The sequence below is a fragment of the Perissodus microlepis genome, chromosome 16 (assembly GCF_051167445.1).
Source record: "Perissodus microlepis isolate ML-2025 ecotype Zambia chromosome 16, ASM5116744v1, whole genome shotgun sequence".
NCBI classification, from domain to species: Eukaryota; Metazoa; Chordata; class Actinopteri; order Cichliformes; family Cichlidae; genus Perissodus; species Perissodus microlepis.
The window spans coordinates 16,171,089-16,190,202 of NC_140476.1; the positions used below are offsets into that span (position 1 = coordinate 16,171,089).

At 39.6% G+C, this 19,114-nt stretch overlaps 4 protein-coding genes across 6 annotated transcripts in view; 2 read left to right on the forward strand and 2 right to left on the reverse strand.

Moving 5' to 3' along the window:
* LOC146370630 (obg-like ATPase 1) overlaps window positions 1-4,635 on the reverse strand; it is a 49,483-nt gene extending 44,848 nt beyond the window's left edge. Inside the window, exons 1-2 of one of the 2 annotated variants that reach the window (XM_084954825.1) lie at window positions 4,390-4,635; window positions 1,093-1,184 (exon numbers count right to left, since the gene is read on the reverse strand). In XM_084954825.1, coding sequence (XP_084810951.1) covers window positions 1,093-1,184; window positions 4,390-4,623 — 326 coding nt within the window. In that variant the 5' untranslated portion in view covers window positions 4,624-4,635. Of the gene's footprint in view, window positions 1-1,092; window positions 1,185-1,303; window positions 1,624-4,389 lie in introns of those variants that run through there. The other variant, XM_084954826.1, reaches the window with a different exon arrangement.
* Window positions 4,636-4,726: 91 nt separating this feature from the next.
* sp9 (sp9 transcription factor) lies at window positions 4,727-7,256 on the forward strand. The gene is made up of 2 exons (XM_084954828.1): window positions 4,727-4,841; window positions 5,354-7,256. The coding sequence occupies exons 1-2, from the start codon at window positions 4,821-4,823 to the stop codon at window positions 6,650-6,652; spliced, it is 1,320 nt and encodes a 439-aa protein (XP_084810954.1). The 5' UTR covers window positions 4,727-4,820; the 3' UTR covers window positions 6,653-7,256.
* A 1,603-nt stretch (window positions 7,257-8,859) lies between these two features.
* Window positions 8,860-15,099, reverse strand: cirsr (corepressor of RBPJ and splicing regulator). The gene is made up of 10 exons (XM_084954827.1): window positions 14,921-15,099; window positions 13,229-13,323; window positions 12,998-13,071; window positions 12,842-12,855; window positions 12,429-12,481; window positions 12,297-12,345; window positions 11,533-11,653; window positions 10,767-10,873; window positions 10,403-10,488; window positions 8,860-10,051 (listed from the first exon to the last, which is right to left on the reverse strand). The coding sequence occupies exons 1-10, from the start codon at window positions 14,990-14,992 to the stop codon at window positions 9,340-9,342; spliced, it is 1,383 nt and encodes a 460-aa protein (XP_084810953.1). The 5' UTR covers window positions 14,993-15,099; the 3' UTR covers window positions 8,860-9,339.
* An 895-nt stretch (window positions 15,100-15,994) lies between these two features.
* On the forward strand, window positions 15,995-19,079 carry scrn3 (secernin 3). 2 transcript variants are annotated; one of them, XM_084907891.1, is made up of 8 exons: window positions 15,995-16,100; window positions 16,254-16,425; window positions 16,554-16,735; window positions 16,865-17,064; window positions 17,768-17,980; window positions 18,072-18,234; window positions 18,325-18,505; window positions 18,621-19,079. In XM_084907891.1, exons 2-8 carry the CDS (start codon window positions 16,270-16,272, stop codon window positions 18,780-18,782), a joined length of 1,257 nt encoding a protein of 418 aa, XP_084764017.1. In that variant the 5' UTR covers window positions 15,995-16,100; window positions 16,254-16,269; the 3' UTR covers window positions 18,783-19,079. The 2 variants fall into 2 exon arrangements, with proteins under 2 accessions (XP_084764017.1, XP_084764016.1); XM_084907890.1 differs by having other exon boundaries at window positions 16,001-16,100; window positions 16,258-16,425.
* Window positions 19,080-19,114: the final 35 nt, after the last annotated feature.

Below are 19,114 nucleotides of genomic sequence, written 5' to 3' on the forward strand. Positions count from 1 at the left end.
ACATGACAGCTGAAAAAGAACATGATGTATCACCGTAGCCCTTCCTGTAACTCAAAGGGGCCTACAGGGAAGTCATGGTGGGGTCTGCACTGTTATTACACTATGTCACGGATGTTGCTGAAGGTCTTAGATGTAGTAGATGCTGACAAAAAAGATTTGTCTGACCAGGTGTGACATGGAAACGTGATGTCAGCCTTTTGACTCACAGACTGCCTGAGACGTACACTGAGCTTTGACCAGCAATGGGCTTTGCAGAGCGATAAGTGAGCTTTCAAAACCAATCAAGAACCCCACTCCCTCATTCATTAAAAGGACAGAAACAATAGTAGACAGTAAGAGGAATGCAGGGTTTTTTTTTTTTGCATGCTGTTATTCAGTTCAAATGCAGCACGCTCCCACATGTAAGGTGTTGCTCTTTTATTTTTTCTACTTTTTCCACTGATTTAATAGTAATATTCAGCATTCATAAATCCAGACATTGAGGAAACAAAAGGCATGCAAACTTTAACCTTTATTTATTTTTTATTTTTTTATCACCGTGGGTTTTTATGAGCTGCAGATGCTTGACGCCCCAGGTCTACCCTTATAACACTTTTCTGCTGTAACATTCAAAAAAAGAAACAACGGTAACATCTGAAGCCTTTGTGAAAGGATGGGTAGCTGAGAGAGAGAGTTAAGATGCATGCAAGGGAAGACCTGGTTTGAAAACCTCTTGCGGAGTTTGAGCCCTGCTAGTAGGGACACATGTGGCTCCAGGAATTTAAGAGCTTTTCAAACATTGTTGTGGTTATTCAGGAACACAGAAACGTTTCCCACAGTTATCCAAGGAGCAGCTCTTTCTGGCACGCAGATTTATTCATTTATTTATTTATTTATTTATTTTTATCACCATGTAGCAAGGCATGCAAAAGGTGTAACATGGAGAAACTCTCATGGAACAATGAAATAAAGGTAGAAGTTGTCTGCACTTGTTATGCAGCAGCTTACATCTTGTCTTACATACAGCAAGTCGGTGCAGTTCAACAGTAGACATGGGGCACATGAAATGTAGTGAGAAGCCCGTCCTGTCTGTATAAATAAGGTTTTACTCACCCAACATTGGGCAGGCCAACAATCCCTATTTTCAGCGAGATGCCAAACCTTCCAATCAATGGTGGTGGCTTTGGTACATCAGCTCCCTTGCCCTAATCAAGACAATGTGGAAATGCACGCAGTCAGAAAAGCACTTGTCATTGCATAATCTACAGGGTATGCTATAGTTTTTTCCTTTTTTTAAACAAATCTGTTCCTTAATAAAACACACCTTTTTTGGAGCCATTTCTCACACTATAAGATTCCGCTGAATTCCACTACAGCTATAAGAAAAACTCATTCATTGAAGGAAAATGGGCTAAGCTAAGTCCTCAAATGCAACCAGTCGACTGCACTTTAAGCAGATCACTCGCTGCGCTCAAAATAGAACCTGCAGCCCCTGGAAATGAAAGTTGACACTGTAAGCTGGCGAGCTGACCTGCACCTCCAAATTTAGCTGTCGATAATATTGATGCAGGTCGATGAGCTCCTATAAGATCAGCACTACAGTGCTGAAGAAAAGTGGCTACTAAAAGCAGAGTTTTTCCTTCTCAGAGGCTTGACTGTATTGTCTGATTTGTTTTTTCTTTTTCTAATGAACATTTCCATCGCCAGTCTTGGTGCTCGTCTAACTTGGGGCTTCCACAAGTTGGGTCTCAGTGCTCAAAGGTTTGCGCAAATTTGTCTTGTTCCCTTGTTTTATAGCTTGTTACCTTCCTATGGAAATAAAAGCTGATTGTCAAGTGGTTAATTTCCCAATGCACTTCAGTTTATGCCATCTATTTTCTGACTGCGGTCTCTCTTTAGTTGTCACTAATATAACAATGAGAATTCATGGAAAACACACAACTGAAATCCATGCAAAATATATAACACATTATCTATACATTTATTTTACAAAAAAGCCATAAAATAACAAAAATTGTTCAAATTAACATATTTGTACCCATTTATTTTCTATTAACTGAGCTTCCTCTGATATTGTGATCCAAGTGGACTTGCCAGATAAAAAAATGTACAGCTTCAGCACCACAGAAGTAAAGTATAACATCCTTTTCACTCACAGTTTACACTTCAACCCCCTTTTGAGAGAAACAGGTGTAGCCACATGAGCACACAAAATTACAACAATTAGTTAAACATCCTCAAATAAACTTCCCGCTGCAGAAATACAAATTAAAGCACACAGGGGCAAAACCAAAAACCATTGCCCCATCCAGCAGCCTGTCTAGTTTAACATGCAGAAAATGAGGCTCTAATAATCTGGATTTGAGGCAAGTGAGGCTGGCTTTGTAGAAAGAATTTAAATGAATAGGTCTGAATTAATCATTTATCTTTTGTTGATGGATGCACCCCCACTTAGACTCATCACAATAGATGCAGAGCGTTTTGTTCGACCAAATAAATCATTCCCATTGTTTAAGGTACATTGATCAATCTAATGGCTTGTAATAGGCTCCTAATTGCCACAGAGAAGTGCTCACGAATGGAGTCCAGAATTACAGATTCAACTCAGAATTTTCCTTTGAATGACAAGGAAAGATCATGTTCTCCCCTCTTGTCCCAAATAAACATGCTATGAAAAAACCACCCATATTTTATCAGCCTGGGTTAATGGAACTAACACAAACATTTCTGTACTAGTACATTTAAATAAAAAATATAGGTGGGTAACATTTATCAGTGCACAAGGGTCTTGTGATTCCTACACACGTTTCTTTGTTAGGAGCAATGTGAACGGTCACACTGCTCATCATAATAATTATAATAGTAATACATTATTATTATGAAGAAGAAGAAATATTAATATAAGAACAACAATAGCAGATTTCATTTTAACTATATAATTCATTACAAACATTATAGTAAACAAAACTAAGAAATAATGGTAATCTGAAATTAATTGCAGGGTGAAGATATTTTTCATGCAGGAAAAAAAATAATAAACGCTTACATTAAATTTCATTTAATCCTCAGACTCATTTAACTTCTTTAGCAACAATAAACTGTGCTTATGTAGAATAAACGCTTAATACTGTTAACAGCACTCTGCCAAATTGTCATGATTGCAAAAAATGATTCCATTTTCTTGGCAGCGCCAAGTAGCCTGTTTGATGAGACTGATTTTTATTCACCCTTCTAAAGGTGGGGCTTTAAAGCAAAAAAAAGAAGAAAAAAAGAGTATTTGAACAAATTGCGCCTGTGTTTACTGGCAGCATTCACACTCTATAATAGAGCATTATTTGCGCGTTTTGAATACTGTAATGCACATCTTTCGGTCAAGCCTTTCTCTGGAAAATTGCTTTAACTTTTAAAAGGATGATGATTCACATCAGAGCAGGTCAATTTTACATTATGCCATTATCCCTGAGCGTTTTTAACAAGCTATGAAATATGCGGCTTTATTGAATTGTTATATTCAAAGGGAGAAAAATAAAAGTCTCGAGTTTAGAGAAAGGAGAATAATAATAATAAAAAGAAGAAGAAGAAGAAGAAACTGGCGAAACGCGGCATCCTCTTCATTGTCCGCAATTTAATTAAATGTGGGATTGGGCTGGTGTTAAAAAAATTATTTCTCAGCTACAATGAAGACATCGCGTCAATAAATCGGTTTAATGGAGATGACTGGCGGCCTTACAGCAGGAATCTCCTGGATACTGAAACTTCTCTCCCCCCCCCCCCCCCTCCTCGACTATAAAATACTTGTCTTTTAAAACAGATCTACTGCTTTCACTTATCAGGTGAGCTGTCATTTTTAATTAACCCCTCACCTGCGTCCCTCCACCCCCCAACAAGTGGGCAGGGAGGTACGCGTGTGGCACTGGCGCGCGCAAACACGAGCATAGGCACAAATAAGTGGAGATTTTGGCTGGAAAAAAAGTTAACTGATTAATTGCGAGTCTTGGATGAATCTGCTTTCCTTCACCTATAAAGTCACTCGAATGCAGCAGGCTCATAAATAATCTAACTGCGCTTGGAGAAGCGGAGGTCTGCGCTGTCAGGCCTGTTTCTGGACTTCTTGGCTAAACTTTAATCCGTCTCTGATTTCCCAATATAAACACAACCACTTTAAAACCCCAGTCGTTTCCCACCGTGCCTAACACGCAGCAGCTTGCACTTGCGCTTGCACTTCTGCAGACCGCTCTGATAAAGCCATCTCCGAGTTATCTTTCACAAGCATACAGTCTGCGCTTAAATCAACAATTTCTCAACGACGTGTTGATCTGAATATTTAAAAAAAATCAGAAGGGAAAACCTGGAGCTGCACCTTAGAAGCCGCAATCTACAAAAGCCTTAGAGAATTAGTGAAACGCTTACCTCTTGGAGAACTGACGTGTTAAAAAACTCAATTCTGCAATGAAAGGAGACATTGAGCCTTCGTGTGAGAATACATAAAAATAACTGTATGCATTTAAAAAAAGAAAAAACACCAAATCGTGTCTTGTATGACAGTCTGGCCGGAGGCTGCACAAACAGATGATTGACGGCGGGGTTTTTGGTGTTTCTGTCTGTGGTCGGCTCTCTCATTGGCCGACTTGAAACCCCGGCCATGAATGCAGCTATCAGATTGGCTGCGCCTCCTCGCCAGCTGTACTTCAAAGAACACGCTCGCTACAACTAGGTAGTGTTGGGAGCTGCGAGCCAAGAGAGAAACCGTGTGACCTGAGTCAACACGGTAAATCTGACACAAATTGGAGCCATACAGCACTGAAATCGCGAACCCTCTCATCACAGCACAGACCCTGGATATGGCTACGTCTATACTTGGGGTGAGTCTGACTTTGTGTCCAAGCACAGAAGTTGCGCGTAAAGTTGTCGCCGCTTACTTTGCTGTGCGGCGGGATGTGTTTGTTGCTTTTCAAAACACGCGTGTTTTCCACGGGTAGAATTTATCATTTTCTCAGTTACTACAATTAAAACTTTTAATCTTGGACAAAACGTATAAAACATGGAGATGAAACGTTGCAGTCGTTTAAAGATTTTCTTAATATGTTTAGAAACTCGATGAACACTTTTATTTCTTACCTTGCTTTGCTTACATGTTGCACACTCTGTATACATACACACGTTTAAGAAGAAAATCTCGGGTTCATTCGCTTCCAAAGACGTTTCAGTAAAGTTATGAAATTTTGTCGTATTTAATTAATTTTAGTCATGTTTGCTGAGTGCTCTCCAAGCCAAGCGAAATGATTTTTCCTCATTTTCTCGTTTGTTATTCTCTGTTCTAAGCCCATGTGTGTGTGTGTCTGTGTGTTTGTCTGTTTCTTTTTTTTCCACCCAGGAAGAACCACGGTTTGGAACTACACCTCTAGCGATGCTGGCTGCAACTTGTAACAAAATTGGCAACACCAGTCCTCTTACAACTTTACCTGACTCCAGCGCTTTCTCGAAAGGTGGATTTCACCCGTGGAAAAGATCCTCCTCCAGCTGCAACTTAGGATCCAGTCTGCCCGGTTTCACGGTAGCGACGAGCCGCGCTTCGACAGGACTAACACAGACCAGTGGCACGAGCAACAGCGCCTTTTGCTTAGCCTCCACCTCCCCGACCTCGTCTGCGTTTTCCACAGAGTACAGCGGTCTGTTTTCCAACTCCGCCAGCGTCACGACCCAGGAATCTGGACAGTCAGCTTTTATCTCCAAAGTCCACACATCAGCAGAGACTCTGTACCCGCGCGTGGGGATGGCGCACCCCTACGAGTCGTGGTACAAGTCGGGGTTCCACTCAACCATCTCCGGTGACGTTACCAATGGTGCGTCCTCGTGGTGGGACGTTCACACAAATCCCGGGTCGTGGCTCGATGTCCAGAACCCCGCGAGCACCCTTCAGACCTCTCTGCACTCCGGCACCCCGCAGGCTATCCACTCCCAGCTCAGTGGCTACAACCCGGACTTCTCCTCGCTGACCCACTCGGCGTTTAGCTCCACTGGAATCAGCCCCTCTGCGTCTCACCTACTGTCCACCAGCCAGCACCTGTTAACGCAGGACGGTTTCAAAACAGTCATCCCCTCTTACACAGACGCTTCTGCCGCCAACGCCATGATTTCAGGGGGCAGTTCAGGAATAAGTAGCTCCTCGAGGTCGTCCAGGAGGTACTCTGGCAGAGCAACATGCGACTGCCCGAACTGCCAGGAGGCTGAGCGGCTGGGACCCGCCGGGGCCAGCCTGCGGAGAAAGGGACTCCACAGCTGCCACATTCCCGGCTGCGGTAAAGTGTACGGAAAGACGTCTCACCTCAAAGCGCATTTGAGATGGCACACCGGCGAGCGGCCTTTTGTCTGCAACTGGCTTTTCTGTGGCAAAAGGTTCACTCGGTCCGACGAGCTCCAGAGACATCTGCGCACCCACACCGGCGAGAAAAGGTTTGCTTGCCCGGTTTGTAACAAGCGCTTTATGCGGAGTGATCATTTGAGCAAGCACATCAAAACTCACACGGCAGGTGGAGGAGGCAAAAAGGGGAGCGACAGTGACACCGACACCAGTAACCTGGAGACCCCGAGGTCCGAGTCCCCAGAACTTATTTTGGAAGGGGTGAACCCCAGAATTACTGTTAAGGATCCGTCTCCTCACGACGAACCCTGAGGCATCTCCCAAAAATCAATCCAGATTAAAACAAAAAACACACAAAAAATAATAATAATAATAAAAACTGCACAGCAATGAAAACGGGTCTTATCTGACGGACAGTAAAGGGGAAAATGTTTCCAGAAGCGATAGCAAAATCTAAAAAAATATATATTCTCCACAGGCGTGACGAGTATTTCATTCGTAAATTCATCTTTACAAAAAAAAAAAAAAAAGAAAGAAAAAAAAGAGTGATTTACTGTAGGCCTTCGGAAAATTTGAGGGAGACAGCTTGAAAATGAAATGGATGTTTGCTAATGCGCGAAACCTGTTGAACTTTGGTTGGACAATGTGAGTTACACCTTGTATATTGACGACTAAACTATGTGTTATTTTCATGTAAATGTTAGGCTATGATTGTTTTATTCGTGTTGGTATCCTGGAAATCAGGGAGTTTACTTTCGACGCACTTTGTGGATATGTATGTAAACGGCTTTTTAAACTTTGGTTAACCATTTTATTTCTTTGCTAAAAAAATTTATCTATATATAAATGTTTACCTGTATAAAGTCACACGTATAAGGCTTTCATTTTATCGTAATTAAAACATCTTAAAAAAGGCTTTAAGTGTGTGATGTAGAGTTTATATATTTTTTGTTTATTTATTAGGTTTAAATCTAAAAATATATTTTTTATTTTTTTACTTTTTTAAAGTGTGACAGCTCATCACAGGCTTTTTTTTCCTTCTTAAAATCACCTACAATACGTCGACTTTAACTATTTCCTCTATGGAATAAATCAATGTTTAATGCCCCGGAAAAGACATTTCATGCCCAAATGAAAATCTTGTTAAATGGTATTAATTATGACTTGGAGCACATCGCAGCCCCATGTGTCTTGTATTTGCGATTAGGGATTCGTGTCTTATCAAATATCTAATTAATCTCCGAGACATCTTTTGTTCGGTTTCACTTTATCGAGGGGTTTCCAAGGGGGTTCGCTGACAAAGGTCCCCGAATATTTATTCTAATTGTCCAAATTAACTGCTTTCATTTGCATAGCAATCGATGGACTGAGAATAAGGATGTGGCTTCTTTCTCTTTGCCAGAAACACGTTATGGGAACAGTTTTTTAAACTTCAGAAAAAGACGGGGGGCAAAGAGTCACATGCAAATGTTGAATTTTAAAATGCTCTTTGCACGGCGCAGTCAAACGGTAGCTGCATGTTATTTGAATATCAGTGGCCCCGCACTGAAAGGGTTCAAGGATGCTCTCTGACTTCTTTGTGCTTACCCAGTGCAGCGTCCGACTCTCAAAGAAAAGGCCGGGGAATAATTACAGCATGAATCCAGGACTAGGAATACGTCACGGAAAAGCATCTCATCCAGACACCCTCTTTTTTCCCCTTTTCTTTTTAAGGAGGATGTTAAATTGACCAGAAGGCAATAGGAGGGAAATTATTTTCATTTCCTTTTGTGTAGCAGCGGCTTCAAGGAAACGGGCAGAAAGTGAAAACTATCAAATTACTACATTTCCAATCTGAATTTAATCAAAAAATATATAAACAGCCTAAATAATAACGCTGAAATTTAATATTTTGTCGACACGTTCAGCAACTGTTTTTTCCTCCATATTTTTATTATTATTATTTTGGGGGGGAGGCAAAATGTGTCATTTTTATCGACATCAAAACAGTTTGCAAAATCTGCAATTTGTAAGTCTAAATGTCAAAGAAAAATCGCTACAAAAATTATTTAAAACTCTACAGGTTATATTTAATGTAAATGTAAATGTCTCATGTAAAAGTAGCCAATGAAATAACTGTAATTGTAACTGCCTTAATTTATACACATCTACTGCATGCCTTATAACGGGGTGTTACTATGCTCGCTGGCTATTTGTACACAAATTATTCTTTGTCTATTTTCATTTAACGCCCGGAAAAAGCCCAACGAGCGTTTTACAGAGATTCAGGGATAACGCACTTTAAAGGCCATTAAAATTCGGGGAAACTGGTCTTAAAATTTTGTGCCCATTACTAATAAAATAATAATAATAATTTGTGGATAAAAAAAAAAAAAAAAGTGTATGAAATTTCTATGAGGTGTCCAGAGCATAAAGAAAACACACGGGTATAAAGACTGACGGCTCATCAGTCCACGTCTTCACTTTCATGAAATTTGACATTAAACTTAAACATCGCGATAAATAACTCCATAAACTCATTGATTTAAAGATTTAATCAGAAAATAACAGTCCTGCTTTTAACAACAACAACAACAAATAAAAAAATCGAAACAATTTTCACAAACACAATCATAAAAGTAAGATTTAAAAATTGCATCAGATGAATTTTATTATTTTTTATTTTTTTGGTAGTGACCCTGAAAAGGAGTCCAACATTTTCCCATCAATGGATCAGATGCAAATTGCTTTTAATGGTAACCAATTCATTTAGACCCTTTCATACAGTACAAAACAGCATCAGTGTGCACTGACATGCATCTAGATATTTTCTGTTGACTGCTTCCCTCTGCTGGAAGAAACGGAGATCAACACACAATTTCTTCTATTTAAATAAAGGGACTCTACATGCATAACAAAAATCACTACTTAATAGATAGTGCAAGAGACATGCATGAGATTTTCCTTTTTCCTCTAGTTCTATATGCAGGAAAAACAAGCTTAAAAAAAAAAAAAGGAGGTCAGTGTCTTCTATTTGTTCTGTCCCCACTTCTGTCTCTTCTCTCCCTACTCTTACTCCTGCTTCTTCCTCTGCCCTCCCTTTCTCTTCTCCTTTCTCTGCTTCTGCTCCTCCCATCTGCTGTTCTGCCTTTCCTTCCTTCTGTGCTACTTCTGTTCCTCTCACCATCTCTACTGTGACGTCTGTCTTTACCTTCGTCCTCCCTGCCTCTCTCGTGGCTTCTACTTCTGTCCAAGCCAGACTTGGAGCTGCTAGGTCTCTGCCTGTCCCTGCTGTTGTGCCTCTTTCTCTCTTGACCTCCTTCCAGCGTGATCCCGTTCTTGGGGCTGCGATTCCGACTCCTGCTCCTTCCCCTCTCTATCCTTGTTTGTCTATAATCTCCAGACTCCTCTTTAGTCTGCTTCTGTCCAGTGCGAGGGCTCGGTGACCTGCTCCTGTGAGAAGAGGCCTTTCTCTGACTCTTGACTTGTCGCTCGCTCTCAGAGCTGTTATCCCGACAGGAATCTTTTTTCTTGTTCTTCTTTCTCTTCTGGCTCTTGGACTTGCTATGACTGTCTGAATCTGAGCCACTATCATCACTGCTGCTGCCACTGGAGGAGTCACTCGAGCTGTCGCTGCTTTCATGCTTTTTCTTGTGTTTTCTTTTGCTCTTCTTCTTCTGTTTTTTGCTCTTCTTTTTCTTTGCCTTCTGCTTTTCTAGCCGATCCAGTTTTCTGCAAAACAAAAAATAAAGGAAAACAAGCATTCAATTAAAATTCTTCAGTGACGCAGCGGACATTTAATTTGTGCATAATAAATTCTGATTAGGCACAAAGTTTGCAGAGATTGGAGTTAAACACTTCACCAGAAACGGAAAATGTAGTGATTGCATTATTTAAAAAAAAAAAAATGCATTAAGATACAAGACAAAAAACTAAATGTAATATAAACATAATAGGGAAACTGGGCCTACAATAGCTATAGACACTAAAACATATCACGCCATGTTTTAAATTTTGTCTAAATATTCACATTTTATTTAAATATTAATGAAATAAAAGTGATCATGTGTGCAGGTTTTTCACCTGAGGAGTTTCTGTTTTTGCTTGGTTGTTAAAGATTTCAGGAATTCCACTTCGGGGTCTTCCTCTTCCTCACTGGCCACATAATCCTGGAATATCACAAAGCACACATAACATTACAATTTACAAATAAATATAAGCCCTGACAATAAATCTACATTGATCGGCTTTGACAGTGACAACACTTCTTTATTAAATCTACTTATCTGACTTTTATTTTACACTTTTCTACAAATCTATTCGATCAAAAGACAAACCGCATCTGTAGTTAGTTATTCTCTCTCCCGTTCAAGGGTATAGTTTACAGTACGTGTGTGTTCGTATATTGTCCTGTGTGCACGGAGATGACAGTGTGAGACGCAATTACCTGCAATGGATCGCAAACAGTTGAATTCCTACCAAGGACAGATTTTTTCAGAGCAAACCCACTGTTTCGCATCTCCGCCATTAACTCCGAGGGGTGCATCGACGGACCTGTTGGCACAAATCACAGCCTCAGAGTCTCATTGATGTCAGAGCCATACCTTCCACTATCTCCACAGTGGGAATTTCAGAGGCGGCTTTGTTAACAGAATGGGACATCAAATCAACTCACTCCACTTCCGGCTGAGCAAATCATACAATATCATTCTCTGCCAAAGCAGCAGTTAAGGGAATCAGAATACACAATAATTACATTTTTTCTCCCGGCACAGGAGGGGGACCATTACAGCACTCCACCATCAACACCACTGACTGGACTCTCCCAGGGTAAACATTATTACTTTACTACTCAACTGGCTGATTGCACAAGTCAGAATCAGCTCAAGGCCGGGAGCTCCAGCAGAAGCCAGAGAGGGACGATACAGTCGGTGTACCTGCTGCGAATCGTGTGACAGACAAAGCTTCCCAGTGCTCGCAAATTTTCTGGCGCTTTATTCTTTTGTAGTAATAATTATTCTAGTTTTTCCACTGCAAAAAGATTCTGTATATGTGCACTACAGCTAAACTCATTATTGATTACCCTGGCATAAAATAAAAAACTGTACCCAACAATAATAGTTGTGTCTTTATATAGATGTCAAAGCAGCGTTAACACAGAATTTCTCATTTAAAAGATTAAAAAACAAACAAACAAAAAAAAACGTATTTACCCGCGCCATCCTCTGAGGTCATAGAGCTGGCATTGATACCCGACAGTCCGAACAGAGGACACTCTCTGTCCGTGTTCACGTGGCCCCATTTGTGACATTTGATGCATCTCACGTTGCGCACCTTGGAAAGTTGGGCAATAACAGAAATTAGAATTGGCCGAACACTGGAGGCACATGCAACCCTTTAATTAAAAGAAAAATACACTATAATTCACAGGCAAACACCGTCTTTACATAAGACGGTGTTTGCCATTTTCTCTTTAGCTTCTGATCCTCTAAAAAACAAAAACAAATAACTGTCTACAGCTGACTCTCTAGTCATAGGCTACAGAGAGGGACTTTTCTAAAAGGTTCATTTGTAGGATTTGAATGCATAAATTTAACATAGTTTCTTTTGTCACTTGCTTAACATGACTCTTAAGCCATTTTCCACATATAAACTGCAGCCCTGAACTTTTCAAGGACTTACCCGACACAGGCACATGTGAAAAGTGGTTGTCCTATGTCCTACCTCCTGCATGCTCTACCCGTGCAGCTTCTTCACCTAAACCACATGGTTTATTTCCAGTAGTGCAAACGTGTCTAAAGCAGACCGTTTCCTGCTGTGCGCTACATGTGAGAAAGGGCAACTGTGGAAAACATCCCAACCTGACGCTCCTGAAATTCTCCCAAGTTCATATGTGAAAGCAGCTTTACACATTAACTGCCAGGCTGGGGGATTATTTGTGCAATATAAATTAAAATAAATAGAACTCATTACACACCTGGATTCCAAAGGGCTGATCTCTAATATTCATGTCATCCTTTGCATACCTAAAAAGATACAATTTAAAAATTAATGCAAATTCTGGCAGCAATGCAGAAAAGTTCATTGTGTATGAAAATCAACCACTTACTTCTCTCTAGGAGCTCCTTTCTGCCACTCAAATTTGTACTCTTCCTCCCCCTCCTGAAAGTCAGAAGTCTTTCATTACAAATTATAGTAACTTTTCTTATTATAAATGAATGAACCTATATAGGTTGTTTCCTGTCAAACCATCATGCACATACAAGTAACTGAATATAAAGGTAAAAGCATTAGTTTATATTTATAGTTTTAGGGTCACCAGGAACATATAGTTTGCAATGCATTTATAAGATTTTTTTTTTTTCCAGAAAACACAGTTTATGATGTTTAACCATAAGGTTTTTTAAAATAATTATTTCTAATTTAGGTCTGTGAGTTACAGACAACAACAACACATTTGTGTTCACTTAAATTTCACCACACCTGGTCTGAAACAATGATTACAGTAAAATCTTACTTTACCTCTTTCTTTTCCTCTTCAGGACAGAAGACAGTTATGAGGAGAAAATAAAAAGGAACAAGCATTTACATTAAAGGAATGTTTTTTTCTTAACAACCACATTTTCAGAATTGAGATCTTTATTACACATTACAGTTGTTTTATAAAATTCCACCTACCTTTGGATGCTCCGGGTGGAGCCTCATACATGAAATTCAGGCCATTTTTAACACGATCATCACCCATCAACAACCTTTAGGTAAAAAAGCAATTATTATTTAAACAGTATTTATCAACATTTACAAATAAGACGGAGGATGTTGCAAGACAATGTCTACTGTAGATTATAAGTGTACAAAAACGCGCGTTGTACGTGTTCTTTCAGGTATCTTCCTGGGTATTTATCTAACCTGTTGTTGTAAGTGTCTTGCTCTTTCAGATATGCCTGCATTAGGTCTTCTTGCTTCTTCTTCTCGAAGGTCAGCTTCTGTTCTGCTATCCATACCTACAACAGAAAGAAAGAAAGAGAAAAGTCATTGTGAGCGATCTGGAAACACCAGAATGTTGTTCTATTTGGATTAGACTATTTGCTGATATTTTTATTTAGTTGTACAACTTGTCACATTTTTTTCCACTTCTTCTTTATTTTTGTGACAAAGACTTTCATTTAAAAAAGTATTATATTTGTTTTATTTTTTTTTATTATTGTGAAATACAACTATATACCACTCAAAACTCATCACCAGCTGTCTTTTGCAATGTGAATCACTGTTTTTGTATGTACTCAATTGATACTATACAGGACTGCTTTATTTATTTGTTTTTCGAATTTTAAGTAGCCAAATATCAGATGTTTTTGATGTATCTATCTCAAAATACAGATCCTGATTTACTTTCCCCTCTTTGTGGTAAGAACAGTTAGTGAAAGTTTCAGGAATTTTCAAGAAATTTTTCAGTATTTGATATATTGATGATTACATTTTACAACAATCATTATAAATGTCCAAACTTTGGACCATAAGAGAGACATAAGATAAGCCATAAGGTAAACCTTTATTAGTCCTACTCGTGGGGAATTTGTTGTGTCACAGCAGAAAGTGGACAGTGCAAAGTTACAGCAGCAAAAATAAAATTTGCCCTTCACCTCCAACCGGTCACGGCAGCCTCTCTGAGCCTGCTTCTACTGGCGATTTCTTCTTGTTTAAAGGGAGTTTTTGCTTCCCACTGTTACCAACGCGGTTGCTCTTGGGGGTCATATGATTGTTGGCGTTTTCTTTGGAATATTATAGCGTCTGTACCTTACAGTATAAAGTGCCTTGAGGCCACTGTTGTGATGTGGCGCTATATAAATAAAACAGAATTGAATTGAAAGTTTTAAAGTCAAATCATATACATATACCTACTACCAACTCTTCAAACTCTTCAATCCATATTAAACTAAAAACGATTTTTTTAATATCACGAAACGGTTAGTTTGCTTAAAGACGTTGGATCAGCAACAATTTTGATTGCTTTTAAACACTTAAAAAAGAATAAACACTAAATACCAATCTGCCCTCTGTGATAGTATCTTTAGTATCTCAAAGTAACCATTTTGGCTGTTAAACTACTACATCGGAGGTGCACAATCAAACCCACTATGGATGCCAATACTATAACTTTCAAACACTCACATTGAATCAAGTAGTCAAAAGTACATCCAACAGTAAGCAAATATGAAAAGAAACAACATAAAAGTAAATAAATGGTCACATCTGGCCAGACTTCAAATGAGCAGCATGTGACTGAAAGCTATATTAAAAAGTTCAGAGTATTAATGTTCACTCTGTCGCTAAAGATCGCAGGGAAGCTAAAGCACTCACTCTTCCTAGTTTTATAAAACATCTCTACCAGCTAACTTTGTTGGTTTATCCAACCTTATGGTTCACATAAAACAGACTAAATAAAATTACTCACTGAAGCCAACAATTAGCAGTCAGCTCATAAGGCGGTCAGCATAGTGTAAGCTTTTGAGACGTAGCGAGCTAGGCTAGTAGCAGTAGCTAGGAAGCTAAGCTTGCGTTCAGTAGTTTCAGCAGCGTCAACAGTTATCAAGCAGTTACCTTTTTGATATTTGACTTCGATGCAGGATGAAAATCCTTCTTACACATAAAATTAGCAAACGACTTCCCCATGGTGGCGAGCCAATAGCGTAAGCTGAGTGAAAAACGTTTAGCTAATGCAGGTAGTAGCGTAGCTTCCTCGGCATGTAAACAAAACCGCTGTTACGAAGATGGTTTTGTATTGGTGTCACGTGACGTGTTCAGGCACGCAGCTTGATTGGTCTGTGGGATGGCAAAAATCACGTGACACAGTGTTGACTAAACTGCAGCCACAGTATTTGGAAAATGTAAATGACCGTCAATTGTAAAGATGGAGACTGAAATAAAGGCAGCTCTGCAGTTGTGCGTGTGCAGTTTTTTGTATAAAAACACAAATAAAAAATACATTACGGGTTTCGTACTATTCTTTGACATTCGACGTATTTGTCAGTGACCTCAAATTTGCTAATCATATTAGTAAGGTCACCAGAATTTATTTCTATCGCTAGAAAAATACATCAAAAGTTACATTCTTATCTGAAACTGCCTTTGGTCCATGCGTTCATATCAAGCAAGTTAGATTACTACAATGCTGTTTTTGTTGTTGTTGTTGTTTTTTGTAGGATCATTAGAAGAATGATTTCATCTTGCTCAGAAAGCAGCAGTCATAGTCCTTACACGGGAATGTGAAAATACTATTTAAATTACTAATTACTAATTAATTAATAATTAATTTAAAAAAAAACTCTCAATGGTTTGGCCACCCAGTACATTAGGACCAATGACTTGTTCAGTGCTTATAATCCAACTAGACTTCTCGGGTCATCCGGTGCAGATCTGTGGTCCTGAAACATGTGCCTGCTGACCTGAGTTCAATAAGAAAAGTGTCTGAATTCAAAAGAAAACTTAAAACCTTTTTATTCTCACAGGCCTAAACACAATAACTCTCTCTCTGTGTGTTAACTTTTTTAATCCCCTTGAGAAACTGGAAAACTAGTTTCTTATGTTTTTATCTCTTTTGATAAAGTGAAGTGAAACGTACATAAGAATAAAACTGACAGCAACGGTTGTGTGCAATTCTTTTAACTACGAAAACGAAACTGACTTCATCTCGGTCACGTGACTGCACTGTTTCCGCGTTTGTGAACTTTGACAGACGAAAGAAACGCACGAGAATAGAAACTGATGGTAACAACGCTGGGTAAGTCTGCTTATGTGCTCTTCAGCGCTATACGCCATCAGTATATTAACATTACAGGGCTTACAAGTGACTTTGTGTGTTTACGGTTTACTACATCTGCTAAATCTGAGCACCAGTGAAAACTGTTTTGGATAACTAAGACCTTTCTTTTAGATAGTTTGGGATTAATATGCGCCCATCTTCGTGTGACACCTTTGTGGCTCTGCCCCCATCCACTGAGGGACAGCGCATCATTTTTGGGAAAAACTCTGACAGGCCTTGCGATGAAGTCCAGGAGGTTGTGTATTTTCCTGCCACAGACTATGCTGCAGGGGAGAAAGTTGAGGTAGGTAATAAAGAGACCATAGCATTGCCTTCCAACCTTCAGTCTACCACAGTGCTACTCCTTGCTGAGCGTCCCAGCTGATAACCATTAATACCTTTTGCCCTTGTGTGTTCTTCTTTTGTGAAAAGTGCACATATATAGAGATTGAGCAGGTCGCCCACACTTATGCAGTTGTATTGAGCAGACCAGCATGGCTGTGGGGGGCAGAGATGGGTGCAAATGAGCATCAAGTGTGCATTGGAAATGAAGCAGTGTGGGGCCGACAGAGCGCAGATGGCGAGGAGGCTCTCCTCGGCATGGATCTCGTCAGGTAAACCCGCCTGTATAGAAGTTGTCTGCTTTTTAAAGTATCTATATACTTAGCTTAATGTATCCTGATGTGCAAAAGAAAATGTAATGGCATGGTCTCCGTTTAAAATTTTGTTTGTCAATTTCACAGGCTTGGACTTGAGAGAGCTGATACAGCTGAGAAAGCAGTGACTGTTATCACTGAGCTGCTGGAGAAGTACGGTCAGGGGGGATCGTGCATGGAGGATGAAAGTAGCTTCACCTACCACAACAGCTTCCTCATCTCAGACAGGAAGGAAGCATGGCTCCTGGAAACGTCAGGAAAGTACTGGGCAGCAGAAAGAGTCGAAGGTAATTGGAAAGAAAAAGTTCACTCTGAACATAAGACTTCTTTGGCCAATTCAGGGAATACTCTGGGAAAGTAGACATCCTAAATAGACCAGTAACTTTTATATAATGTTTGTGATAAGTAGTAGTAAAAAGAATAATGGATGGGAGCTGTTAAATTCAGAAGAGAAGATGATGAAATATTTTCAGTGTGTGCACATTTATGGGTATTAAAAGGCATAAAAAGCACAAAAGGACTGAATCGCTCACTACTCTGCAGTCTGCAAATTTTGCAGGCCTCAAGAGGTGAGCCTCATAACAAAATGCACATTAGTTGGATACTTACACTGATAATTAAAAAGTAGATTAGATACATTAGTCTATACGTGGCATTAGAACAAATACAAAAATTACACACATTTTATGTCCTTCGGAATAAAATAGTGGTTACTACATTAAAGGGCAAAGTCTCAGCTTTTAATTTCAGTATATCTGGAAAGAAAGAGGTGTGTTTGAGATTTAACAAGACCAAAACCTGTCCTAGATGTACTTACACATTTTGACCACCAGAGAGCGCTGGCTGTCCTATTCAGAATACTTTCTAACATTTAAAGGATGGTTGTTGTTGTTTTTGTTTTTGTTTTTTTTTGTTTTTTACCTCAGTAAAGGAAAGTTAGAGTAAAATAGATTTAATTTTAGTGACTGCTCATGTTTTCCTCTTCTACAGGTGGATATCGCAACATCTCAAACCAGTATGGCATCACCACTAAGATAGACAAGGAGCATCCTGAAATGAGGGCGTATGCCCAAAGTAAGGGCTGGTGGGATGGGAAGACCGAGTTCAACTTTGCCACGGTCTACTCCTTTATGACTACAGCCAGAATAGAAGCCTCTGGGAGCCGATACTGTGAGGGGAAGAAGTTGCTGGAAAAGAGCAACGGTTAGTCAATGAACACACTCAGAAAAAGTGGGGTCACAGGAGGACAAAGGTTACATAATCTGCACCACTGGTGTGATTTTATTTACTGAAGGTCATATCACAGCGGAGACAATGATGGATATCCTGAGGGATAAAGATAGTGGCATCAACATGGAAGGCATGTTCATGACCACAGGAAGTATGGTCTCTGTGATACCCACGGATCCCGATCTGCCAGGGGTTCACTATTTTACAGCAACTCCAGATCCTGAAAGGTATAGTACTTAATGTTATTTTAGCGCTTAAAGCACTCTTCTAATGCATTTCTACTGATGATCTGCTGGGTTCTTCTTTTGTAACAACAGGTCTGTATTCAAACCGTTCATTTTCGTGAAAAACCTTCATCCGTTAAAGGAGACGTCTTCCCCGAGTTACGGCCTAGATGACCCTGTGAAGAAGAAACCCCGCTTCCAGAGCAAGCCTGACCGCAAGCACGAGTTGTTTGTCAAACATGAACTGGTGGCTGCCATCATTGAGTCCCACAAGGTTTTACAGTTTAATTCAATTCAAGCCTGCGATTTATGTAAAATTATTATTATTTTGTCTTGTATGGGCCTTTTTTCTGAACGTGTGCAACTTGTGTTTTTTCCTTTCTCTGTAGGACAGAGGAAGGAAGATCACAGAAGGTATGAGGCAGCTGGAGAAGGAGATGATAAAAGAGATGGAGGAACATCTTTTACATGGTGTTGAGAGCCCAGATTTTCTGGTGAACTTGTTTTCGAGTTCTATCCAGAGGGAGCTTTCTGTTTACAGCCAAAAATGAGGCCAGAGCCACAACGTAGTTCCACATTTTGACACTAGCAGAGGGCATTCTGCTTTTTACGTTTTAATCAAGTACAAAAATGCTTGTGCAATAAACCTGCAAAACAACAGGATACTGTTCAGAACTATTGCTTAGAAAGTCGAAGAGAGTGCAACGTTCTTAAATCCCATGACATTAAAGTCTTGACTCTTATTTAACGAATCATTGATGAGAAATGTTCCATAACAAATGCATTACATAATGCAAGAATGAAATCTTTTGTAATAAACTTTAGTTTTTAAACACGTTATGAATATACAGCCAAAGTGTGATGATGCATTTTTTGGTTTTTA